The 27,823-nt window shown below is 41.2% G+C and overlaps 1 protein-coding gene and 1 long non-coding RNA gene across 2 annotated transcripts; both read left to right on the top strand.

Moving 5' to 3' along the window:
• The first annotated feature begins 1,392 nt into the window (after window positions 1-1,392).
• On the top strand, window positions 1,393-16,018 carry LOC134586663 (uncharacterized). The gene is made up of 2 exons (XR_010086584.1): window positions 1,393-1,993; window positions 15,204-16,018. It is a non-coding gene; the product is annotated as an uncharacterized LOC134586663 (long non-coding RNA).
• Window positions 16,019-23,391: 7,373 nt separating this feature from the next.
• LOC134586659 (aquaporin-3-like) lies at window positions 23,392-27,823 on the top strand. Its single transcript, XM_063442365.1, has 6 exons — window positions 23,392-23,535; window positions 25,127-25,253; window positions 26,176-26,313; window positions 26,830-26,948; window positions 27,019-27,236; window positions 27,632-27,823. Exons 1-6 carry the CDS (start codon window positions 23,428-23,430, stop codon window positions 27,813-27,815), a joined length of 894 nt encoding a protein of 297 aa, XP_063298435.1. The 5' UTR covers window positions 23,392-23,427; the 3' UTR covers window positions 27,816-27,823.

The raw sequence follows: 27,823 nt of genomic DNA, 5'->3' as shown, positions 1-27,823 counted from the left end.
CAGATATAGAGTAAATCAGATAGATAACCTGAAACAGAGAGTCTATAACTTTTAAAGAGGTTATATAATATATAATATATATATATATATTTATATATATATATATATATTAGATCACTTTGTAACTGATGGATAAGTTAACCCTTAGATGTTTAAAAGGTGGTTCACAGATATATTGAATGATATTTTAAATTGACTGAGATGTGGCGGATCTTGTTGGCATAGAGCTGTATACCACCATGATTTGGATGGAGAGAGCTGGCTTTAAATAAAAGGAGTTGTGGATGCAGAGTGCTTTATGCCACCAGAATTTAGATGCAGAGTGTTTCGTACCATCAGGATTTGGATGCTGGGAGTTGAGCATACATTACTCTGTATAACATCTAGCAGCAGATGCAGGAGATAAAAGACTACCTAGCTTTGGCTTCAAAGAAATGTAGACTTCTGTCTTTGGAGAAAGGTGTATAGGTGTAGACTACTTGTCCTAGTTACTCGGAACTATGGAGTCAGGGATCTGTAGATCATCTGGCAGGAGATGCAGGGAGCTGTGAATGCCAGGGGCAGTAGGCCATCTGGCTATGGATACAGGTAGCTGAGGATGCAGGATGCTGTAGACCATCTGGGTGTGGATGCATGTAGCTGAGAATGCAGGATACTGTAGACCAACTGGCTGTGGATACAGGTAGCAGAGGATGCAGGATGCTGTAGACCATCTGGGTGTGGATGCAGATAGCTGAAGATGCAGGATACTGTAGACCATCTGGCTGAGGAAGAACAATTCTGTAGACCATCTGGCTGTGGATGCAGGGGTGCTGTAGACCATCTGGCCGAGGATGCAGGTAGCTGAGGATGCAGGATACTGTAGACCATCTGGCTGAAGATGCAGGATGCTCTAGACCAGGATACCTGTGGATGCAGGTAGTTGAGGATACAGGATACTGTAGACCATCTGGTTGAGGAACAAGGATTCTGTAAACCATCTGGCTGTGGATGCAGGTATTTAAGGAATGCGGATACTGTAGACCACCTGGCTGTAGATGCAGATAGCTATGGCAGAAGGATTCACTAGACCAGTTGGCTGAGGATGCAGGATACTGTAGATCACCTGGTTGAGGAACAAGGATTCTGTAGACCAGTGGTTCCCAACCCAGTCCTCAAGTACCCCCTAACAGTCCAGGATTTAAGGATTACTCAATTGTGTATAAAGTGTTTTTGGGAAAAAAAACAAAAAACACTTTAGATACAATAGGGTAATACCTAAATCCTGGACTGGTATGAGGTACTTGAGGACTGGGTTGAGAACCCCTGCTGTAGACCATCTGGCTGAGGATGCAGGATACTGTAGACCATATGGCTGTGGATGCAGGTAGCTGAGGATGCAGGATACATCTGATTCTGTATACAGGGAAATTATACCACCTGCCTGTGGATACAGGGAATTCTGGATGCAGAAAGCTGTATAACTCTGGATTTTGAATGCAGGGATCTGCAAAAAAAATGACTTTGAGGGTAGGGAGTTATAGATGCTGGGAGCTGTAGACGATCAAGCTTTGGGGCAGGTATCTGTAGACGTCTTGTTGTGGATGCAGGCAGCTGTAGACCATCTAGCTTTGAAAGCAGACACTTGAGGAATCTGTAGATCATCTATGTATAAGAGGAGTTCTGGATGCAGTGAGCTATAGACCAGAAGCAGAACCACAGGTTGGCCTGTTCCGACTCTAAGGATGTTAAAATACAGGAGCTGTAGAGGTTGCAAATGTGCAAATCCTAGGACCCTAAATAATACTTGATAGACCCCTAGAGATGTACCCTGGTCCAATAACCAGTGTCAGTCAGGAACAATAGGCATGTCTTGGTATAATAGTGCCAGTTTAGACTTTAACATGTCATAATGTATAACCAGTGTCTAATTACTTTGATCTTCTTTTTTCTTTCTTTATCTTGTTTCCACATCTGGGGAAATCATGGGAACGGCTGTGAGCTTAAATCCTAGGTAAGTTAAAGTGTCCATTGTAATTAAATGAAATTACAGTTTTTTCTTATATTCAAAGTCATTGATAAAATCACCAGAGGATATTTTGCTAATCTTTTACTCATATAAAACATTCTATATTCAGATAAAGTGCACATATATAGGAGTGGGGGAGATGTCTTGAGATGCAATAATGTTGGGGTTGGGGGGGGGAGGGTATAGCATTGGGGGGACAGGGATATAAACCAAATTGATGGAGTTAGATGGTGGCACCAGGAATGTCAAATTAAAAAAAAAAATCAACCCAGATCCACACTTGCTTCAATATACATAGTACATGATATAGGAATAGTAGAGATACAGCTGAGCAAGGAAATGGCAATGGATATGGGGGGAAGAATGGAAAGACCAGGAAGGGCAAAGGAAAACATTTACTTAAAAGGACACTATAGTCAGTGGTGTATCCTGGTTTTGTGCTGCCCTAGGCAGGACAAAACTCAGGCGCCCCCCCCCCGCGCCACCCCCACCCAAACTTTCCCCCCGCCCCGCATTCTAAATACACACACACACACACTCGCTAACAGAAACACACACACACTAACAGACACACTCACACTCACTAACAGACAAACACACTCACTCACTAGCAGACACAAACTAACACACACACACACTCACAGGCAAACACACACTAACAGACACACACACTAACAGACACACACACACTTACAGACACAGACACACACTAACAGACACACACTAACAGACACACACACACACTAACAGACACAAACACTAACAGACACACACACACTAACAGACACAAACACTGACACACACACACTAACAGACACACACACTAACAGACACAGACAAACACTCACCCACCCACATTAACACATTTTTTTAAAATTTATTTTTAACACATTTTTATTTTTTTTAACACATTTTTTTAAATGTATTTTTAACACATTTTTTTTTAACACATTTTTTTTTTATTTAACACCTCCCCCCCCCCCCCCCCCCCAGCCTCCTTACCTTTTGGAATGCTTGGGAGGGGGGGTGTCTCTTCCTCCCTGGTGGTCCAGTGGCTGCTGGGCGATCGGGCGGCACTGCCGGGCGGCCGGGCGGCCGGGCGGCCGGGCGGCCGGGCGGCCGGCCGGTGAGGGAGCACTTCCCCTGAGCTGTCTGCTCAGCTCCCTCGCGCGCCTCAGAGTGAGGCTGGGAGCCGGAATATGACGTCATATTCCGGCTCCGCCTCCCAGCCTCACTCTGCGGCTGGTGAGGGAGCTGAGCAGACAGCTCAGGGGAAGTGCTCCCTCGCCGGCCGCCCGCCAGACAGTGCCGCCCGATCGCCCAGCAGCCTGCCGGCATGTCTGTTAGCCGCAAGGCTAACAAGACATTTGCCTTGGGCATTTCGGGGCGGCTTTTTTTGCCGCCCCCTGGAAAATGCCGCCCAAGGCAAATGTCTTGTTTGCCTCGCGGCTAATACGCCCCTGACTATAGTCACCAGAACAGCTTTATCTTAATGAATCAATTTTAGTGTATAGGTCATACCCCTGCAGTCTCATTGCTCAAATATCTGCTATTTATGATTTCATTAGGAGTTAAATAACTTTGTTTATGCAATCCTAGTCACATCTCCCTGCATGTGACTTACACAGCCTTCCTAAACACTTCCTGTAAAGAGAGATCTAATGTTTAAACTCCATTTATTGCATGTCTGCTTAATTTAGAATGTCATACTTCCTGCTCTGTCAATAGCCTGCTAGACCTTGTAGGAGCCTTTTGTAAGTGATTAAAGTTCAATTTACAGAGCAGGAGATAAAAATTTCTAAAGCAAGTTGACATCTGATTGAAAATGAAACCTTTTTTTTATGCATGTTGAGTCAAAGCCAGGGGAAGTGTGGCTCAGGCAGAAAGAAAAGTGATGTAACTTCTACATAGCAGAGAATTAAGCAGTGAGACTGCAGGGGCATGATATATACACCAAAACTGCTTTATTAAGCTAATGTTGTTTTGGTGTCTGGGCCTGGAGCTCCAACTTTAAGTGGGCACTTCTTGAGCTAGCAGGGAAATTGAAAGATCTACCTGCATAGCCCTGCACTCCCTCACTTCACAGAGGAAGTGTTGTGCTCTGTACCAATATTTACCAATACAGACCGCTTTAAGAGGGCATCTGCGGTCCCCTGGTGCTTCTCCATGACTCCAAATGCCAGAACCGTGAGGACACTGTTAAAGTGAACTGCATCCAATATTGGTGCCGATCCCGAAATCCCCCACTGGACCAGCAGGGATCAAGCTCACACTTGACAACACTCAGTCAGACTCCCCTACATACACACACAATTCAGCTACCACACATGCATCTCTAAACCAGCGCAAACAGACATAGAGCCTCCCCATACAGCTCTTATTCTTCTCCAGACAATTTCACACACACAACACTCAGCAACCACCACACACACACATCACTCACCGAAACAGAGTCCAGGGCTCCAGAAAGCACCCAATCTGGCACCCTGCCTTGGGCCCCATGCAACCTAATGTTCTGCACACACTAAAACTATACACAAAACACACATATAGAAACTACACACACATAAATCCATGCATTCAAACATCTGAACTGCACTGAATGTATTCATACTTACTGATACTATAAACAAATATGCAAACATTCACACTGACACTATCATGGGTATTTACTCAGCACACAGCCTGAATTTCAGTGATAACTCCTGATTTCCCCAGAATTGTATACGTGGTGTTTATTTAGAATAACTAAACAGTTAATTCGGAGAATTGTATCAAATATGATCATCTGGCTAAAACGTAGCATATAATTAAATTATTATTCTTTATTATTACCGCTTGTGTAGCTACAACATATTCCACAGCATGTTACAGTTTGCCATTTGAGTAGCCACTGCAAAATAGCTCTGAATGAACCAAATCGACTATTGCGCTATTCTGTTTATTTAGAATTCGGATAAATTCTGGTTTGGAAATTGAAAATTTACAGAATCAGACAAAATTTGTCCAAATTTCAGTTTGGACCCAACTAAATCTACAGGTCTAGTGGATAGCGACTTATATGCCAGTTTTGCTAGAAAAAGTTTGACATATAGTAATGCCAGTTAAGGGTTTATCTGCCTGTCCTTGTGTGATCATTACAATGGTTTTGTATACGTTGGTGTGTGATTAGTTGCTTATAGTCCTTGTCTTCAGGAATCACCTTTTTGTATACAGTCTGTTCATAATAACAGCAGGCATCCTAGTCTGTTGGTTTCCTATGACTGGATGGACGTCTATTTATTGATGGTCGGTTCTGAAGGTTTGACCTGTTAAATTATGTCCATAGCACCCTATGTATCTATACTGCACTATGTAGTGCTCCGATTCATCAGTCTGTGTGGATCTTTTTGTAAGTGCACTGTTGCAAAAATAAAAAAGTTGTAAGCTCAAAATAAATTTAAAATCTGGGGCAATATCAAGGGGGTTACCCTAACTATCTGCTGAGGGGGATTGTTACCTGACCAGTAATTTGGAATCTAAAAAGTTGACCTGGTTGATTTGTCTAATGAAAGAAATTGATATCTACTAAATGCAACAATATTGTCTGTGCTTGGATTTTTATTGAGTATACAAGCAATTGCAAACGCATTTTGAAAAAGAAGTGGTAGTATAGTTAACATAAGCTGATGATATAAATTGTAGCTAGAGACAGTTATGTATGTGTGAGTAGTGGAAAAGATAGATGTAGAGATGTATAGATATGAATACAATCGTATAGAATAGACCAATAAGGGTTCACTCTGTCTAATGTCTAGATAGAAAGAATATATAAAGATTCGAATAAACCATACATAACTGTCCCTTATTCAGTCCTAGCTAGCTCCGACAGAGAATCTAATGAACAACATACGTAAGCTACATACTAATAGGTAAGGGTTAATAACAGGATTGCCGCTGATATGGTGATATAGAAATAAAATAATGGATTTATAAATGTAGAATCCATACCTTAGTAAGCACCTAGACAAATCTCTGCAACCAGGGCCGGACTGGGAAAAAAATTAGGCCCGGGCATTTTTCAATCAGAGCGGCCCCCCAAGGGGGCGGGGCCAGAGAGGGTGTGTTTTGTCATCACTAATGACAAGCACGCCCCCTCTCAAAGTGAGCATGTTCGTTCAATGCGCAGAGCCCCGCTGAAGAGCTCTGGCATTAGAAAAAGGTCCTGTATTTGGTTTGCGCAGCGCAAGCAAATTTAATAACATGCTTGCGTTGTGCTTTTAAGTGTCTCCACCAGAGGACAAAAGGGCCAGGAAAGTGCATGGTGTATGTGTTTGGAGCCTGCCTGAGGGATTGCGTGTGTGTACAGTGTGGTGTGGTATTGTGTAAATAGGTCAATTTAATTTGTGTTTGTGGTGTAATATGTGTGGCTAGGGGCTGTAGAGAGTGTGTGTATAGGGGGCATAGTGTTATAGGGGATGTAGCGAGTGTGTGTATACGGGCTGTAGTGTGTGTGTGTATAGGTGACGTAGTGTGTGTAGGGGTTGTAGAGAGGGTGTGTTTAGAGAATGTTGTATGTTTTTGCTGACAAGGAATGCAGTGTGTGTGTGTGTGTAGGAGTTCTAGTGTGTAAAGGACCCAGAGTGTGTATAGGAGATTGTGTGTGTGTGTGTGTTTAGAGGATTAAGAGTGCATATAGGGTAAGGGATCTAGCGTGTATCTTGAGCGTAATGTGTGTGTGTATGTAAGAGGGGTGCTGTGTGTGAGGGTGTTTTTATCTGCCGTCACATTCTAGGTTTCTAATTTTCTTTGTTAACTGACTGAGGGTTATTTTATATAAATATATATATATCTATATATATATATATATATATATATACATATATATGTGGGAGTGTGCTGTGTGTGTGAGCGAGGGTGCTGTGTGTGTCTGAGGGTGCAGTGTGTCTGAGGGTGCTGTGTGTGTCTGAGGATGCTGTGTGCGTCTGGGGGTGCTGTGTGTGCGTCTGGGGGTGCTGTGTGCGTCTGGCTGCTGTGTGTGCGTCTGGGTGCTGTGTGTGTCTAGGGGTTGTGTGTGTCTGGGGGTTGTGTGTGTGTCTGGGTGCTGTGTGTGTCTGGGTGTGCTGTGTGTGTCTGGGTGTGCTGTGTGTGTCTGGGTGCTGTGTGTGTCTGGGGGTGCTGTGTGTGTCTTGGGGTGCTGTGTGTGTCTGGGTGTGCTGTGTGTGTTTGGGTGCTTTGTGTGTCTGAGGGTGCTTTGTGTGTCTGGGGTGTTGTGTGTGTCTGGGGGTGCTGTGTGTATTTGGGTGCTTTGTGTGTCTGGGGGTGCTGTGTGCATCTGGGGGTGCTGTGTGTGTGTCTGGGTGCTGTGTGTGTGTCTGGGTGCTGTGTGTGTGTGTCTGGGAGTGCTGTGTGTGTGTCTGGGGGTGCTGTGTGTGTCTGGGTGTGCTGTGTGTCTGGGGGTGCTGTGTGTGTTTGGGTGCTTTGTGTGTTTGGGTTCTTTGTGTATCTGGGGGTGCTGTGTGTGTCTGGGGGTGCTGTGTGTGTCTGGGTGTGCTGTGTGTCTGGGGGTGCTGTGTGTGTCTGGGGGGCTGTGTGTGTTTGGGTGCTTTGTGTGTTTGGGGGTGCTGTGTGTGTCTGAGGGAACTGTGTGTGTCTGGGGGTGCTGTGGGTGTTGTGTGTGTCTGGGGGTGCTGTGTGTGTTTGGGTGCTTTGTGTGTCTGGGGGTGCTGTGTGTGTCTGAGGGAGCTGTGTGTGTCTGGGGGTGCTGTTGGTGTTGTGTGTGTCTGGGGGTGCTATGTGTGTTTGGGGGTTGTGTGTGTGTGGGGGGGGGGGGCATGCTGGTGGTCCAGTGGTGAGAGTGAACTCTAGCCTGCAGGCTAGAGTTCACTCTCGCGAGATCTGAGCGTTGCCGCAGCAACGCTCAGACCTCGCGAGAGGACCCGGCGGAGCTGCTGGATAGAGCTCCGCCGGTCCTCTCTCTTGCCTCCCTCCCTCTCCTGCCGGCGGCCGCATGTCAGTGCCTGTGGGCCGGTGAGGGAGATCTTTGATCTCCCCAACGGCCCATGGAGGCACACAGCAGGGTCGGCGCTCGGATAGCGCTGGCCCTGCAGGGGCTGGCAGGGGAGATTCTGTGATCTCCCCTGCCAGCCTCAGCCCCACGGCCATCGCGGCCCACCGGGCATTTGCCCGGTGTGCCCGATGGCCAGTCCGGGCCTGTCTGCAACATCTCTGAGTAGTTATGATAGGGTATTATGCTAGGTTCCTGTCAATGTGCCTTCGAGGGCACCTAAGCTGATAAAGACCTAAGTATAGAGTCTAAGTTGTAAGGGTTCAGCAGCATGTAATTGCAAAATTAACTACCGTAATAGCAGTTTAAATAAAAATCAGATAACTGAATCTGTGCCTTCAAAGGCACCTATACTATGATAGATCAAGATTTCAAAGGTTCATAGACAAAACAGACACTTGCTTACCCCACTAATATCATATAAATATATAAATATCTCACTATCAATAATATATCATGCAGTGGATTAGGTAGGCTGTTGTAGGAGTCCCAACGCGCGTTTCGCTGATAAGCAGCTCTTCAAGGGGGATTGTAAGTGTATGGTTGTTCCGTTACATGCTGTCATTGTATCTATTGTGTTTTTTTGCCACAGATGAATTCCATTAATCTGTGTTCTCTGAAGTTTTTTTCCTTACTGACCTATTTACACTACAAACACAGAGAACTTGCCGAAATGCTTTATATATTAAGAGTGGTTTTTACATTTCGCAAAAAGTGCAGATTTCAATTGATATTGACACTTTGATAAATTAACCTGGTTACACCCCTTTAGCTGTCAGTCAGACAACCTGTCTTGTTACTTCCTGGTTTGGTTAACTCAGTGGAGCTAAACACAAGAGGCAGCAATTCTCAAAGTGAACAAAACGCATGATTAAATGCAGGCAAGTGTTCATTTGGGGTATATCTACTAAATCTCTTTTTGGGGGGCAGTGTAGTGTCCCTTTGAGGAGCTGTTAGAGATATTTGAATGATATATTTCCAGTTATATTACCTTATTCACCTATATTTCAGTGGTGACGACAGACGAGTGGTAGAATTTAGGTTTCGCTAGGTTCAGAAGCCTTTTATCAATTATTAACTCCTTCATTGTCAACAACACGTTAGGACAGCAACAAGTGATTTGTCTGTGCCAGGCAATAATGTGTTTAAACGAACACAAAACTATTGTACTGTATTAATATAGTGGTTTTGATGCACAGACTCAGTCCCTGCAGTCTGACAAACGTAAACATTGCTGTCTGTGATATTTAGCTATGTCAATCACTGTGCCTCTGGTGACTGTCAATCAGACAATCCATCAGTCAGTCCTTCAGGCGCCAAAGTTACTTCTTCTTAGAAGACTGTTAATAATTGAAAACGTTTTTCTAAGAGAAGCCTCAGATTGATTGAGTGCTACAGTGCCCAACACTGGATGAAAGATGAGTAAATGCAGTATATTTTATTTAAAAAGAAAGAGGACATACTCTGAATGCTAAGAAACATTAACCCCTTAAGGACCAAACTTCTGGAATAAAAGGGAATCATGACATGTCACACATGTCACACATGTCATGTGTCCTTAAGGGGTTAAAGGGTTACTCCAACACTTTTTAAATAAATCCAATTTTCACTTTGCAAGCCTACATACGTTTTAGCAATTTTTAGATTTTTAATCATATGTAAGAAATTCTAAATTGAACAGAATTTTCAATAATGGAAGTGTAAACATTAGACGACTCTTTACAGGAAGTGGTTAGAATGGATGTGTAAGTTACATGCAGGGAGGTGTGCCAAGGGCTGCATAAACATTGTGCTTTAACTCCTAAATGACAGAGAATTGAGCAGTAAGACTGCAGGGGCATGATTGACACACCAAAACTGCTTCATTAAGCTAAAGTTATTTTGGGGACTATAGTGCGGACGAGGTCCGTCACTCAGGGGAAACCCTTAACGACGAGTGACGGACCTCGTCCGTCACGCTGTAAAATTAACCCCAGATCGGCGCAATCGCGGCGATCGCGGGGTTAATGGTGCTCCGGTCTGCCTCTGTATTAGAGGCAGACCAGGAGCACCGGATCGGGCTGTCCCAGCACATGTGCCCGCTCTGACAGCATGTCAGAGCGAGCACATGTGCTGTGTATACTCACCTTCCGCCTCCCTGCACTTCCGGGTTCAGTGTGAAGTGCAGGGAGACGGATCAGTGCTGATCTGCTTCCCTGTGTAAAAAAAAAATAAAGTTTATTTAAAATCCCACCCCCTTTACCATTTTTATAAAAAAATTAACCCCTTCCCTGCCAATTGATCACTGACTACAGTGATCAATTGGCAGGGATTGCATTTTACTATGATCTGATTTTTTTTTGAACTCCTGAGGGTTAATTCTTTTTTTTTTTTTTTTAACCCTCAGGGGTTAAATTTATTTTATTAATTAATTTAAGTATTTTAAAATTATATATTTAGCTAGCTGGGGAGGGTGGAAGTTAGTGGGGAATTGGGGGATTTGGTGTTAGGCTAACTAGGGGTTAACGTTAAAAAAAGTTTTAAAATAAGCTTTAAAAAGTTAAAAATTAAGTTAAAAAAAGTTTTAATAACGTTTAAGTTAAAAAAAACAAACACCCCCCCTTTACCCAGTCCAAATAAAAAATAACCCCTTCCCTGCCACTTGATCACTGCCTACAGTGATCAAAACACAGATCACAGTATTATACTGTGATCTAATTTTTTTTAACCCCTGACGATTAACTTTTATTTATTTTTTAATCCTCAGGGGTTCAATTTATTTAATTAACTAATTTAAATATTGTATAATTAAATATTTTTTTCTAGCTGGGGTGGGTGGGAGTTATGGGAAAATGGGGAATTTACGGTTAGTGCTGCTTACTGCTAGTTAGGGGTTAACGGTAAAAAAAAAAGCTTAGAAAAATGTTAAATCTGTAAAAAAAAGTTTTAAGAAAGTTTAGGAAAGTTTAAAAAAAAATAATAAGCAAAACACAAGTTTAAAAAATAGTTTTAAAAAGTAAAAAAAGTTTAAAAAAGTTAAAAAATACGTTTAAAAACGCTCATTACCACTACACCTAGAACAAACTAGAGAAAAAATGATCCCACGCTAAGGTTCAAAAGGTGCCTTTTGAATTACCCCAGGGTGTATTCTTTAATAAATAGTATGTGTTTGTGGGGAAGTTTCAATAACCAACCATCTAAACTACTCCAAATTGGAACATGGACACAGCGTAAAACTTCAAAGTTAGAAAAAAACTGAATGGCTGCGTCCCAAATGTGCCCCTCCGATGTCCACATATACCTGGCAAAGGTACATACGGGGGTATTTTTGTACTCAGCTGACATAGCTGAGCAACATATGAAGTATTATACAGTGGTAGTACACATAAGGTTTGCAAAATATACTGCGCAAACTCACTTTGTGTGTCAAAAAGGCAGAAAAAACGCTTATTACCACTACACTTGGTACAAGCTAGCGGAAAAGTGATCCCACGCTAAGGTTCAAAATATGCCTTTTGAATACCCTGGGGTGTCTACTTTAAGAAATGGTAGGCCTTTGTGGGGTAGTTTGAATTTAAAACCTGCGAAGATGCTTGGAAATTGCACATAGGCCCAGCGTCAAAATTCAAAGTTCTGTAAAAACTGATATGGCTTGGTCTCCTATATGGCACTGTAGCTTTACAAAATAGTGCCAAAGACATTCATTGGGGATGTCTTTTTACTCAGAAGACTTAGCTGAGCATAATCTGGGGGGTTTGAACTTAGTGGCACATATGAAATATACAAAATGCCCAGCAAAAATGCAATCCGTATGTAAAAAAATGCCCAAAATTATTTTTTACCACATACTTTGGCATATATTGGTGAAAAAATGGGGGCATGCTAAGGCACAATATGCACCTTATGATATACCCTGGAGTGTCGACTTTTACAAATGGTAGGCCTTTGTGGGGTTTTTTTGAACAGTCAAACTGTTATAATACCCCAAATGTAAGCATAGGCTCATTAAATCCGTCTCTCAAAATTCTGTGAATACTGAAAAGGAAAGGTCTCCTGTATGGCACTGTAGCTTCACGAAATAGTGCAAAAGACATACAATGGGGGTGTCCTTTTACTCAGAAGACTTAGCTGAGCATAATTTGGGGGGTTTGAACTTAGTGGCACATATGAAATATACAAAATGCCCAGCAAAAATGCAATCCGTATGTAAAAAATGCACAAAATTATTTTTTACCACATACTTTGGCATATATTGGTAAAAAAATGGGGGCATGTTAAGGCACAATATGCACCTTATGAGATACCCTGGAGTGTCTACTTTTACAAATGGTAGGCCTTTGTGGTTTTTTTTTGAACAGTCAAACTACTATAATACCCCAAATGGAAGCATAGGCTCATTAAATCCGTTTCTCAAAATTCGACTGTGAATACTGAAAAGGACAGGTCTCCTATATGGCACTGTAGCTTCACAAAATAGTGCCAAAGACATACAATTGGGGTGTCTTTTTACTCAGCAGATGTAACTGAACACAAAATAAAACTTTGTACAGGAATAGCATACACCAACTTTACAAAATACACATGAGAAGTTATTTGTTATCAGTTTGTGTGCCAAAACCCCCCAAAAACACAATTTTACTCCAATATTTAACAGAGATTGGCGGTGAAATGGCTACGTAGAAAGTGTCAAAACAACCTTAGGTAAATAGCCTGTGGTGTCTACTTTATATAAATATATACTTTTGTGTTGCAATTTTGTTTTCTTTTATGGCTATTAAGCTTACAAGACAAACATACCAAATTCTAAAATCGCTCCACATTAAAAGTTTATTTTACTCCTTGTGCTTTGTGACCTGTAACTACCAAAAAAAACTTAAAATCCCAGACACATTATATATTCTTTAAATCAGAACAACTAAATGAATTTATTTTTAATTACTTTCCTTAACCTGCACTAATTGTGCACACATTATTATTGCAAAAACTGTAAAAAAAAAATGTTTCATTTTGTTTGCATTTTTCTGAATTTTTTTATAATAAATAAGCATGTATATATATATATATGTTACATCAAATTAAAGCCCTTTTTGTCCTTTAAAAAACGGTATATAATATGCGTCGGTGCAATAAATTAGTCAAATGCAAATTGCAGTTGAACGCAAACAGAAAAAAATGCAAAAAATGTCGTTGTCATTAAGTGAAAGACAAGCTTCCGAAGCTCTGTCCTTAAGGGGTTAATGTTAGGGCTTCTTTAAGTAACAACATATTCTGTAGCACTGTAGTCTCTCTAGGTTGCTCAGATTATTTGGAAGTATTGGTGAACTTCAATAATTAGTCTTTTGATGACTGGATGTTTATTTTGTGAATTTGTAAGACATTCTATCTTGCATTCTGCCACTATTTAATTGGCCCTATTTGGAGCTTTGTAAGTTATCAGATGCCAACGATATTATTCACAGGAAGCTAAAAGATTAAATACGAATGGGCCTATTAAATCTGGCTATACACAACTCAATTGTATCCTGGCTTTCTCTAGGATTTTAATGTACATCCCCCCAGAGCTTTTTGGAAAGAATGAAGGTATTTGCTGAGTTCAGCGTATCGGGCTGCTGTGATTTTAACGCACAATTGTGATATACAATAGGTTTGAAGAGCAGTCAGTGAAACTGTGCAATACGGCTTGTATGCTGAAGAGACTATTGCTTAATCTGCAGATTGTTTAGGATCAGGAAATAGCAGTTCTGATGGACCAAATAAACCTCTTAAAAGAGTTTTGATATTTAGCTGGAACAATCTTTCATGTAGAACCCCAATCGCTTCCCCCAAAACTCACTTTTACACTTGGTTCGGTTCAGTAAAGGTTAGATATGATGATCTGGGTTCACCAGACCTCAGATAAGAAAAACTCAATTTCTCAAGTAGTGGAAACAAAATCTTTGAGTTTTACTTTGCTACGAATCACTCAAGTGATTAAAAGTAACTCAGAGCTGCAGGTGATCTTCCCACAAGTCCTCAAACAAATCAATTTTTTTTTTCAAAAGCTGGCTGTCCAACTTGATTGTCAGCTCGGAGAAGCTATATACTTTTTGGCATACAGGCTGTAGGGTAAATGGTGAGACTATTCCAACACACTAATTTCAGGAACAACACTAGTCATTTTTGTATCTCAAGGAGAGCTTCTCTGAGTCTTCACTTGCATGATTAGAAGAAGTAGAGGGCCATGTAGAGGGAGGGTCACAGGTATCTGAAATAGAACAATCGGATAAAACGATGGACCTAAAAGGGAGTGGGATTGAAACTATTTAAATGTGACAAAACAGGCAAATTCAAATGGAATGTGGGTGGAATGGATCGGAGCAAAGGAAGAAATGAAGGGAGGGAGGCTGAAATGGGATGAAAGTATGGAGGAAAAATAAAAGAGACAGGGATAACGTCTGAAATTGATTAGGGGTAGTTGAAAGGGGACAGGAATGAGTTAGTCTTTCATTGGCTGAGAATCATGAGAGTTAATGTGCACAAAACCTGAAAAGTTTATAACTTGTACAATAAAGTTCCTTTAAAACTAAGTCCCCTTAGCCATTGCCGAACACCCTAAGTAATCGTAACCCTTCCCGGACTCATGAACCATCCTAACATGCTCCCCCACCCCTGACCTCCTCTTAGTGGCATTGTTTTCAGTAATGCTACTGACCTCTTGCAGATGTACAATTATTACAATGTCGCTCTGCTGAGTAGTGTCATGCATTTTCATGCCAGCATCCTAAATGGTTATGGAAGTGACAGAGGAACTCAAAAAGAAACAGATGGAGGGGGTTTGTAGAAAACCTCATGGCGGTTTAGGGGGATTAGCAAAAAGGACTGAAGGTACTGTGGGAAAAGATGGCATAAGTAAAAAGGACCGAGGGGAATACAAATGTAGCACATAAACTTTGTTTTTTCGAAAATCTTGTTTACCATACGGCAGATGTATTTGATGCCTTGCATAATGAACAATGACTTCATAGTAACAAAAAGATGCAGAGAGATGTCATGTTTCTGTATTATCTTTTCTTAAACTGCTTCTTCTCCGAGTCACATTGTATTGTTGAAAATTGAATCTGAAATGATACTTCAGGAAGCACATCTTACAGAATTATAATGATTTTCCTTTCTGTTTGTCTTTCCCTACAGATTGTCTTTCTGTTTTTCTCTCTGCTTGCCTTACCCTTTCCCAACCTGCGGCCAGCCATTCAGCATCGGAATCCAGCCCAGGATGCTGACTTTTCATGGTTATCTGCAGCAATTCAAAGTCGGGCGTTCGTGTTTACAAATGACCACTTCCTGTCTGTACTTGTGCAAACATTCTTCATACAAACGCACTTACTCAAATGTTAAGAGATGAAAATATTAACCTGTTTTTAAAACCCAGCAGGTTTATTGTTGTATATCCACACACGTCATCATCATCATCATCATCTTGTTTTACAATTGGCTATGTTATAATGTAAAAAGGTTTTAAGAACAAATGTCAATTACTGTCCAGACAACATGATATATCTTTCAATTAATTCATGTATTAGGAAGCACATGGAAGTAACAAAAATGTTTGCATTTGAACTTTTTCTATGTTATTTTGGGATTGTATCTCTTTAAAGGGTAGGACCAATAATTCAAGACAAAGATAATATAATTGCTAAATAAATATTTGTAACTGGCTTTTTTAAGCAAACTAAAACATCAGTCAATCGCTAAGCAGACATTCCTAGCATGCAATAAGATGTGTGAAAACGAAAAGACACTAAATTGAAGGCTGAAATGTTTGTATACGGTATCAAATTATCAGATTAAGCGCCTTAGAAAACTTGTCAGTACCAAGAGACAGACCTATCAGAAACTGGAAACATTAAGGATCGAGTTTAATGATCATTTGTTAATAACTTGACTATAAGGCAAATATAACCTCTGTTTGTTCCTGTCTATTAATAAATGTAACTGTTTATGAAATATTCTGGAGCTGTGATGTATTGTATTCATTTGCACCATCTTAAAATGAGATTAGAATTTGTAGCAATAGAGTGGTTGGTAAATTGCAGGTGGGGCAGGAGGATACAACCACCAAAGGAACAACAGCACAAACATATTTGCTATGCAGAGTTGTTCCCAAGACAGGTTGCTGCACAAAATGGATGAACTAATTGTTAATAGAAATGACCAATGGACTTGTGCATTCAGTCTCAACTGAATTGTGAGTTGTTCAAATTTTGCCAATCGGCAGTTTGTACAAATTCCGGAACTCTAAATCGCCATGTGACCGAATCACAAAACGAACGAAACCAGGAATGAACAAGCTGTTTAGTTTGTTTTGTGTTTCCGAGCTGGTGCCAAAAATGAGGGACAGTCATTAAATGTTGACTTTATTTACAGATGAAGTCAGAAGTGACCAATAGACCTTTATTTTCTGAATTGGTTACTTCTTTTCACTTGAGCCAAATGGTGGAACATGCACCTGCCGTTTCTCTCCAAAATATATACATAACATTATATTATGTTTAGATTTTGCAGCATATTCACTGGTGTATTTTTGCGCCATTTTGATTCGCCTGAATCGGTTTTACCAAAATAGCTGCATGGACAAAAGTTATCCTTAACGAAACGACACATGGAGGAAATTCAAATTGCCTGAAATTATATCTATATTTTTTCATACTAATGGACTTGGACAACCTGCATTGTTCTCACTGTGCGAAAGTCGACTAATCAAATTCTTCCAATTAGGGCTCATAATACAAGGTAAAAGTAGAGCAATTTTTTTTTTTTGCTAACCTTTATTTTCAATTATTGTCAGACACAAAGACAAGGCAGAAAACTTACATCTTGGAAGCATTTGAAATATCAATTGTAGATCTATGAAAGATCTTAATTAATAACCCAAACCGAATATTGTGTAAGGATAAGCTGTGGACACAACTTCGGAAAGAAAAAGGAATCATGACGGAATATTTCCATCATGGGTCCTTAAGGGGTAAAATGACGGAGAACACACTTGAGTCAACCCAAACTGGACCTGACACTAAAAGAAACAAGCTGGCTTTCTTAGTCAAACAGCAGATTATTATATAACGATGGCCATGCGGCTGCTAAGTGGTGCAATATCAGTAGAAATATCCACCATATAAAAAGTGTATGTGGCAGAGTAAACGTTATAGAGCTACAGCAAGTAAAATGTTTATTTACCGTTCTACGTCCTCTAAGATGTTCCACAACAACACTTGGTTTAGTCATTAACCCCTTAAGGACCAAACTTCTGGAATAAAAGGGAATCATGACATGTCACACATGTCATGTGTCCTTAAGGGGTTAAACCTGGAATGGTGGAGAATTTTGGACTAAAATATGCAGTTTTCCAGCCATCTTGCCTCAGTTCAATGTTTAGTGAACTGACTCCTAAAGCATCTGCTCTTTATAATTCCAAATCTCTCAACATTCTAAATGGACAAAGTGGGACACTTCCATTTTAGGGTATGAGTGGCAGTGAGGCCAGGGGTGGGACTGTTCTGAGACATTTTAGGTGATTTACTAATACCAATTAATGCAACAAAAATGTAATTTAGTACAAGAACAATGTATCTTATTTCCACAGACCGATTTCTAAACAGATTTATTGTAGTTTGAAGACACATTACTGGGAGTATTATTACTGTGGAGCTTTGTTATACACTCAGTCACATTACTGGGAGTATTATTGTTATACACTCAGACACATTACTGGGAGTATTATTGCTGTGGAGCTCCGTTACACACTCAGACACATTACTGGGAGTATTATTGCTGTGTGGCTCTGTTATACACTCAGACACATTACTGGGAGTATTATTGCTGTGTGGCTCTGTTATACACTCAGACACATTACTGGGATTATTATTGCTGTGGTGCTCTGTTATACACTCAGACACATTACTGGGAATATTATTGCTGTGGAGCTCTATTATACACTCAGACACATTACTGGGAGTATTATTGCTGTGGAGCTCTGTTATACACTCAGACACATTACTGGGAGTATTATTGCTGTGGAGCTCTGTTATACACTCAGACACATTACTGGGAGTATTATTGCTGTGGAGCTCTGTTATACACTCAGTCACATTACTGGGAGTATTATTGCTGTGGAGCTCTGTTATACACTCAGACACGTTACTGGGAGTATTATTGCTGTGGAGCTCTGTTATACACTCAGTCACATTACTGGGAATATTATTGCTGTGGAGCTCCGTTACACACTCAGACACATTACTGGGAGTATTATTGCTGTGTGGCTCTGTTATACACTCAGACACATTACTGGGAGTATTATTGCTGTGGAGCTCTGTTATACACTCAGACACATTACTGGGAGTATTATTGCTGTGGGGCTCTGTTATACACTCAGACACATTACTGGGAGTATTATTGCTGTGGAGCTCTGTTAAACACTCAGACACATTACTGGGAATATTATTGCTGTGGAGCTCTATTATACACTCAGACACATTACTGGGAGTATTATTGCTGTGGAGCTCTGTTATACACTCAGACACATTACTGGGAGTATGATTGCTGTGGAGCTCTGTTATACACTCAGACACATTACTGGGAGTAGTATTGCTGTGGAGCTCTGTTATACACTCAGACACATTACTGGGAGTATTATTGCTGTGGAGCTCTGTTATACACTCAGGCACATTACTGGGAGTATTATTGCTGTGGAGCTCTGTTATACACTCAGACACATTACTGGGAGTATTATTGCTGTGGAGCTCTGTTATACACTCGGACACATTACTGGGAGTATTATTGCTGTGGAGCTCTGTTATACACTCGGACACATTACTGGGAGTATTATTGCTGTGGAGCTCTGTTATACACTCAGACACATTGCTGGGAGTATTATTACTGTGGAGCTCTGTTATACACTCAGACACATTACTGGGAGTATTATTGCTGTGGAGCTCTGTTATACACGCAGGCACATTACTGGGAGTATTATTGCTGTGGAGCTGTGTTATACACTCAGACACATTACTGGGAGTATTATTGCTGTGGAGCTCTGTTATACACGCAGGCACATTACTGGGAGTATTATTACTGTGGAGCTGTGTTATACACTCAGACACATTACTGGGAGTATTATTGCTGTGGAGCTCTGTTATACACGCACGCACATTACTGGGAGTATTATTGCTGTGGAGCTTTGTTATACACTCAGACACATTACTGGGAGTATTATTGCTGTGGAGCTCTGTTAAACACTCAGACACATTACTGGGAATATTATTGCTGTGGAGCTCTATTATACACTCAGACACATTACTGGGAGTATTATTGCTGTGGAGCTTTGTTATACACTCAGACACATTACTGGGAGTATGATTGCTGTGGAGCTCTGTTATACACTCAGACACATTACTGGGAGTAGTATTGCTGTGGAGCTCTGTTATACACTCAGACACATTACTGGGAGTATTATTGCTGTGGAGCTCTGTTATACACTCAGGCACATTACTGGGAGTATTATTGCTGTGGAGCTCTGTTATACACTCAGACACATTACTGGGAGTATTATTGCTGTGGAGCTCTGTTATACACTCGGACACATTACTGGGAGTATTATTGCTGTGGAGCTCTGTTATACACTCGGACACATTACTGGGAGTATTATTGCTGTGGAGCTCTGTTATACACTCAGACACATTGCTGGGAGTATTATTACTGTGGAGCTCTGTTATACACTCAGACACATTACTGGGAGTATTATTGCTGTGGAGCTCTGTTATACACGCAGGCACATTACTGGGAGTATTATTGCTGTGGAGCTGTGTTATACACTCAGACACATTACTGGGAGTATTATTGCTGTGGAGCTCTGTTATACACGCAGGCACATTACTGGGAGTATTATTACTGTGGAGCTGTGTTATACACTCAGACACATTACTGGGAGTATTATTGCTGTGGAGCTCTGTTATACACGCACGCACATTACTGGGAGTATTATTACTGCAGAGCTCTGTTATACACTCAGACACATTACTGGGAGTATGATTGCTGTGGAGCTCTGTTATACACTCAGACACATTACTGGGAGTATTATTACTGCAGAGCTCTGTTATACACTCAGACACATTACTGGGAGTATTATTACTGCGGAGCTCTGTTATACACTCAGGCACATTACTGGGAGTATTATTGCTGTGGAGCTCTGTTATACACTCAGACACATTACTGGGAGTATTATTGCTGTGGAGCTCTGTTATACACTCGGACACATTACTGGGAGTATTATTGCTGTGGAGCTCTGTTATACACTCGGACACATTACTGGGAGTATTATTGCTGTGGAGCTCTGTTATACACTCAGACACATTGCTGGGAGTATTATTACTGTGGAGCTCTGTTATACACTCAGACACATTACTGGGAGTATTATTGCTGTGGAGCTCTGTTATACACGCAGGCACATTACTGGGAGTATTATTGCTGTGGAGCTGTGTTATACACTCAGACACATTACTGGGAGTATTATTGCTGTGGAGCTCTGTTATACACGCAGGCACATTACTGGGAGTATTATTACTGTGGAGCTGTGTTATACACTCAGACACATTACTGGGAGTATTATTGCTGTGGAGCTCTGTTATACACGCACGCACATTACTGGGAGTATTATTACTGCAGAGCTCTGTTATACACTCAGACACATTACTGAGAGTATTATTGCTGTGGAGCTCTGTTATACACTCAGTCACATTACTGGGAGTATTATTACTGCAGAGCTCTGTTATACACTCAGACACATTACTGGGAGTATTATTACTGCGGAGCTCTGTTATACACTCAGACACATTACTGGGAGTATTATTACTGCAGAGCTCTGTTATACACTCAGACACATTACTGGGAGTATTATTGCTGTGGAGCTCTGTTATACACTCTGACACATTACTGGGAGCATTATTGCCGTGGAGCTCTGTTATACACTCAGACACATTACTGGGAGTATTATTGCTGTGGAGCTCTGTTATACACTCAGACACATTACTCTGAGTATTATTGCTGTGGAGCTCTGTTATACACTCGGACACATTACTGGGAGTATTATTGCTGTGGAGCTCTGTTATACACTCGGACACATTACTGGGAGTATTATTGCTGTGGAGCTCTGTTATACAGTCGGACACATTACTGGGAGTATTATTGCTGTGGAGCTCCGTTATACACTCAGACACACCAACAATATGAAGCTCCTAGAAAAGAGGGACATTAGGATAGAAAACATAGAAAGAAGCATTTGTACCCAAAATAGGGACTGTCCCTCCTAAACAGGGACACTCGGGAAGTATGGAATTCTCTAAGGATTGACGCAACAATGACTAATACTCTGCAATACACATACTATAAATGCAAAATACTGTTCACCCAAACCATTGCTAGCATTATTAAACCATTATTCACAGATTACAATGAATTGAAAACTGAATGCCAACATTTAGACTAAAATGGCTGAACTTCTACAAGTAGCCTGCAGTCACTGCTTGCCTATTTTGGCTTGTTTTTTTTTTTTTTTTTTTTAAATTAACTACAATTCACTGTTTAAATTTGACAATTTCTGTTATTTTGGGATAACTTCATCAAGGATGCATATCATGCAAATAAATACTTCACGACTGCATTGAAAACACACACAGCACCTTTCACAAACACAGCACCCTTCACACACACGCTGCACCCCTCACCCACACACTGCACCCTTCACACACACACTGCACCCCTCTGTTATACACTCAGACACATTACTGGGAGTATTATTGCTGTGGAGCTCTGTTATACACTCAGACACACACTGCACCCCTCACACACATAGAGCACCCCTCACAAACACACACACTGCAAACTTCACATACATACAGCACACCTCACACACACAGCACCAACCACACACACAGGACCCTTCACACTCACACTGCACCCTTCACACACACATTTCCCCCTCTCACACACTGCACCTCTTACACACACAAACACACACAAATCACCCTTCACACACACACAGCACCTCACAGACACAGAAGAAAAAGTAGATAATTTTAAGTACATATTTAAAAAAAAAAAAAGAAACCTCCTTTCTAAAATAAAATTAAGAAAATTGTACTTACGCTATAAAATAGTTACTGCGGCACTGGTGGGCGGTACCATCAACAAAGATACAAAAGTGGCGGTAGATATTAGAAGGCTGACTACCCCTGCTCTAGTTGTTGTAGTTGACAAAGCATCATTACAGTTGAAGTTCAACACAGCTAGGAAGATCTTACATTCAGTCTCCCCTTAATCCAGGAAATACTGAGTTAAATAAACTCTAACAGGGTTATTTAGTGGAGTGAGAATTCAAAGTGAATTTCAAATTAAAAGGTCAAAGTAGGCAAATTGAAATCATAACTGAGTTTCCGAATTTTTCCAATTCAGCTATTTTGGCCTTAAAGGGACACTCCAGGCACCCAGACCACTTCTGCCCATTGGAGTGGTCTGGGTGCCAACTCCCACTACCCTTAACCCTGCAGCTGTAAATATTGCAGTTTTTATAAACTGCAATAATTACATTGCAGGGTTAACTCCTCCTCTAGTGGCTGTCTACTAGACAGCCACTAGAGGGCACTTCCGGGTTTATAGCACAGATTTTCTGTGCTATAGCGTAGCTGGATGTCCTCACGCTATGTGAGGACCTCCAGCGTCGCTGAAATCCCCATAGGAAAGCATTGAAAGCATCTTTCAATGCTTTCCTATGGGGAGGTCTAATGCGTGTGCGCGGCATTGCCGCGCATGCACATTAGGTCTCCCCCGCCGCCGGTCGCGCATGCGCAATTGGTCTCCCCCGCCGGATGACGTCAGCAGGGGAGGAGCGTGGGCGGACCCTGAACCAGCGCTGGATACAGGTAAGTCAATGAAGGGGTTTTAACCCCTTCAGCAACGTGGGATGGGGGGGTGGGAGGAAGAGGGGACCTGCAGTGCCAGGAAAACGGATTGTTTTCCTGGCACTGGAGTGTCCCTTTAAATTTGAGATTCACTTTAAATGCACACTTTAGTAAATATTGCTGCCACAATTTAGGCTAAATTATCCAATTATCAGACTACATCTGAATTGGAATTTGTTTTCCGAATCAGCTACTTTAGTCTCAATATAGCGATTCAGGTTTTAATTCAGTGTTTAGTGATTGAACCCCTGGGAGAGCCCAGCTACCATGATGTCAGTGTGAGCTAATCATGAAATCAGGTTCTCTCAATATCCCCAATCAGAACCAATAACAGTGCCAGACACAGTGGGATATGCCATTCAGGTATTAGCTTGTCCACACTGCTGTGTAAGAGAAGGATTGTGAATACCATGGCCTCTCATACCAGGTTACTGCTAAAGATGAAGTCTGTTTGTAGGACTGAAAATCAATACGTACGCTGCGGGCTGGCGGAGTTTTTAGGGACTCTCATTTTAATAGTAAGTAAGGATTATGGAGTATTTTTTTTATTTATGGTGAGAGAGAATGTATTAAAGGACCACTCTAGGCACCCAGACCACTTCAGCTTAATGAAGTGGTCTGGGTGCCAGGTCCAGCTAGCTTTTACCCTTTTTTTTTTTTATAAACATAGCAGTTTCAGAGAAACTGCTATGTTTATACTGAGGGTTAAGCCAGCCTCCAGAGCCTCTAGTGGCTGTCTCATTGACAGCCGCTAGAGGCGCTTGCGTGCTTCTCACTGTGAAAATCACAGTGAGAGCACGCAAGCGTCCATAGGAAAGCATTGTAAATGCTTTCCTATGCGACCGGCTGAATGCGAGCGCGGCTCCTGCCGCGCATGCGCATTCAGCCGATGACGTCGCAAGGAAGAAGGAGAGGAGGAGGAAAGCTCCCCGCCCGGCGCTAGAGAAAGAGGTAAGTTTAACCCCTTCCTCCCCCCAGAGCCCGGCGGGAGTGGGTCCCTGAGGGTGGGGGCACCCTCAGGGCACTCTAGTGTCAGGAAAACGAGTGTTTTCCTGGCACTAGAGTGGTCCTTTAAATTACCCATGTCCTGTTCATTTTTGGAATTAACCACTTGTCACTGTCTTATTCATTAACCTGAGAAGTGTTTGGGATAAAGGAGATGAATTGGAAGCCTAGTTAGAGAATGTTTCTAGTCTACGTTTTGGAATTCCCCCAAACTTTTCTTATAGTGCGTAACCCTGCAAGTGTGTCAGGTGGAAATAAAGGGCACTCCTGTAATCCAGTCTGAAAAAAGTTGGACTATCTATGTCCAATACAGCAATAATTATTAGGTTTCCAGATACCAGCAATAGTCAGTATGTCTGCAATCTCTCTCTCTAGGAGAGAATCATTAGATTTTTTTTCCCTATAGGAAAGCATTCATCAATGCTTTCCTATGGGGAAATCCTAATGCGAATGGGACATCGGCGCTGGATTTAGGTAAGTGACTGAAGGGGTTTTAACTCCTTCAGCACCTTAGAAATATATAGTGCCAGGAAAACTGCTTTTGTTTTCCTGGCACTGCAGGATCCCTTAAAAAAAAAAAAAAAAAAATCACTTACACTCTGGCTGTTTATAATTTTGTTTGTATCTGTAGTTTTATTCATCTAATCTTATAAAATATATATATATATTCATTCATTCATTCATTCAAAAATATCTGGAGCTCGAACTGATACTCCTCATTGCAAAGCATTCAATTCACTGCTTCTCCATTCAAAGATGTGACTGTGGTTCAGCTAGAGAAACGTCCCAGATCAGACCTCTCCCCACCCCTTGTATGAGAAGCATTACAACACCAAACATGAATTTCAATAATTGAAAGACTTCATGAAGAAAGTGCCTCTAGTGGCTGGCTGAGTGATTGTCTGAGGTATCCTGATTGCAGTTTTTTGCGCTCCGTGTGCCCTTTGAAGGAGAGAAGTTCCAAAATGATGTCCTGTAATCTACTTTAAGACACCACTTCCCTCCACTCTTATGGAAGAAATATGAACAAATGTATAATTTTAGCTATAAACATGGGTAATAAGCTGTCCTTTCATGTCAGACTTTTTCTCATTTTCTCTCTAGCTGTTTGGCTGTGGGTCTGTGGCCCAGATGGAGTTAAGCGGCTTTGCCAAAGCTCAGTTTTTGAGTGTTAATATGGCGTTTGGCTTTGCAGTGACTGCTGGTGCTTATGTATGTGCTGGCGTGTCTGGTGAGTCTGCTAATTGCTTCAGTTTGGTATAAACCCTATAAATCCCTTGGAGTTGGACATGAGACACACAAGGGTAGAAACAAAATCTGTGTGTGTGTGTCTATATCACAGAGCTCCATAGAAGTAAAACCCACAGGAATTTTTTTTTTTCTTCCCCAATTACTGTAAAGGTTCATTTCTCTTTCTTTAAAAAAAAAAAAAAAAAAAAAAAACTTCATGCAACTATACAAATGGCTGTTGTTTCCTAGAAAAATGCCCAGCATGCAACTTTTTTTTTGCTGCTAAAACTGTACTTGGCGTCTTGCAAACCAGGATTTAGTTTATGATAAGATGTATTGTGGCATGTGATGTGCCCCTTTTATTATACCTATATAATAGAATAAGGCACTGGGAAAACAAACCGTATATATGTTGTTCACTATTTTCTGTAATCTCCATATGGACATTGTTCCATCTTTTTGTAACTTCGTTCACCTGGAATAGTGTGCTCAGTGCCACCTCTCCTGTAATATTTTTTTTATTTATTTATAAAATATTTTACCAGGAAGGATACATTGAGATTTCTCTTGTTTTCAAGTATGTCCTGGGTCCACAAAACATTGCATTGTTACAATAGGGTACAATATAATAATCCATACATTGAGTAGACATGGGTACCTGACCCATGTGCCACAATCCCCACACTCCAAAGCTTCTCTTGTATTAATAGGTCTTGAGGATGAAAAGTTTCTAGGGGTTGACTGCCATTAGCGGCCGTATTAAGTTAACATGTAAACCTCTGAAACTGCCCGGTTTCCCACTGTCAAGTCTCGGCACAAGCTATATTGAGATGAGTTTTGGCACTTGGTGTCCCTTTTTTAAGAAACTGGTTCTTTGGAAAGATGGAAATGTTGCATGCTACCTGTGTTCTTGTACCTTGCAGGAGCCCATCTGAATCCCGCTGTTTCTCTTTCAATGTTTCTTCTCGATAAGCTAACGTGGAGAATGATGCTGGTCTACTGGCTGGCGCAGTTTCTAGGGTCTTTTGTTGGTGCTTCCTTTGTCTTCTTCTTGTACTATGGTAAGGATCTAAACTATAAAGAAACCCTCTGGCCTAATATGGGGATTCATCACTATGACTAATTTATAGTATAGTTTAACAAGAATTGTAAAATATCCAAATCATTAATGGTTTTGCAAGTTTATTGTAACAGATCTTTTTCAGTAGACATGCTTTCAAGGTAATCCACTTGATGGTGTTGTCTAGCTTGTCTTACAAGAAGGCACTGAAACTTGGTATAAGTTTGCCAGAAAGACAATGTGCCACTGTGCCAGCACAAACTTGAATTCAGAGGCACGGATAGGGGAGAGTGGAGCATCAGTCACTAGGTCTGTACTAACAGACATACAACACCACAACCCGCATCCCTACAAACACAATACTACACTCTGTCTCCATACATACACCAAAGGCAGCCTATGCAACACCACAAACTGCCATCTCTTGTCCAATTGGTCTATTTTGGCTTTACATTTAAAATTCAGTTTATGTCTCTTAAAGAAAGGATATATATATATTTTATTTTTATTTTTTAAGATGCCATATATGTCTACAGCAATGGGAACTTCACAGTAACCGGACCTCAGTCTACTGCGGGGATATTTGCCTCTTACCCATCTGAACATCTGAGCCATATCAACGGCTTTACAGATCAGGTAAGGGGTTGAATTTACGGTCAAGTTCTTGCCGTGATCAAAAACAAAACACTTTCTGGTTAATTCACAGGTGATTGCTACGGCTGCACTAATGATTGCCATTTTGGCCATATTGGATGAAGCCAACAATGCTGCTCCTCGTGGTATCCAACCCTTTATGATTGGAATCGTGGTTCTGCTTGTTGGGTTATCAATGGGCTTTAATTGTGGCTACCCCATAAATCCTGCCCGAGACCTGGCTCCACGCATCTTCACTGCTATTGCTGGCTGGGGTCTGGAAGTTTTCTGGTAGGTTAATCAACTTTAAATAATTATTTGTAATTCAACTTCCCTTCTTCACCTTTCTTTTCCCAACCTTTTTTATCCAATTCCTTCCTTACATTGTGTGTAATGAACTAATGTTGCCTCAGCTGCAATGAGAACCACCAAAAATTATCTGGGCCAAAGGCTTTGGTGCAAGGTTTTTTTTTTTTTTCCCAACTGTAATACTTCTTACTATGCAATATTTAACAAATGTGTGTACATGAGGTAAGGGATGCAACATCAATTTGATTCTATTTCTCCACATTTGTAGTGTAGGTTCTGGCATTGAGTTATGTTGTAATAGAACCCTTCCCCAAAAGAGAAACGCACTGGACAAAGTGTGGGTCCTACATCTGGTAATGTTTTATTTTATTACTCAGGGCTGGATCTAACTGGTGGTGGGTACCTGTAATTGGACCTCTGGCAGGAGCCCTAGTCGGTGTGATACTCTATCAACTATTTATTGAAATCCATCACCCAGAGATCAAGCAAAAGGATGACCTTGAAGAGGACCAAAAAGACAGACACCCTCCACATTATGCGCTAGTCCAGTCTTCAGCATAACCTTTTAC

This window comes from Pelobates fuscus, chromosome 1 (genome assembly GCF_036172605.1).
Source record: "Pelobates fuscus isolate aPelFus1 chromosome 1, aPelFus1.pri, whole genome shotgun sequence".
In the NCBI taxonomy this organism is placed as follows: domain Eukaryota; kingdom Metazoa; phylum Chordata; class Amphibia; order Anura; family Pelobatidae; genus Pelobates; species Pelobates fuscus.
This window is presented reverse-complemented; position numbering and strand designations above follow the sequence as displayed.

Bases quoted from the DNA above. Each gene is read 5' to 3' on its own strand.
- LOC134586659 (XM_063442365.1), top strand. From the start codon at position 23,428: ATGGCCTCTCATACCAGGTTACTGCTAAAGATGAAGTCTGTTTGTAGG. The intron at 26,314-26,829 runs GTAAGGATCTAA...TTATTTTTTAAG, and splicing joins TGTCTTCTTCTTGTACTATG to ATGCCATATATGTCTACAGC. The intron at 26,949-27,018 runs GTAAGGGGTTGA...GTTAATTCACAG, and splicing joins TCAACGGCTTTACAGATCAG to GTGATTGCTACGGCTGCACT.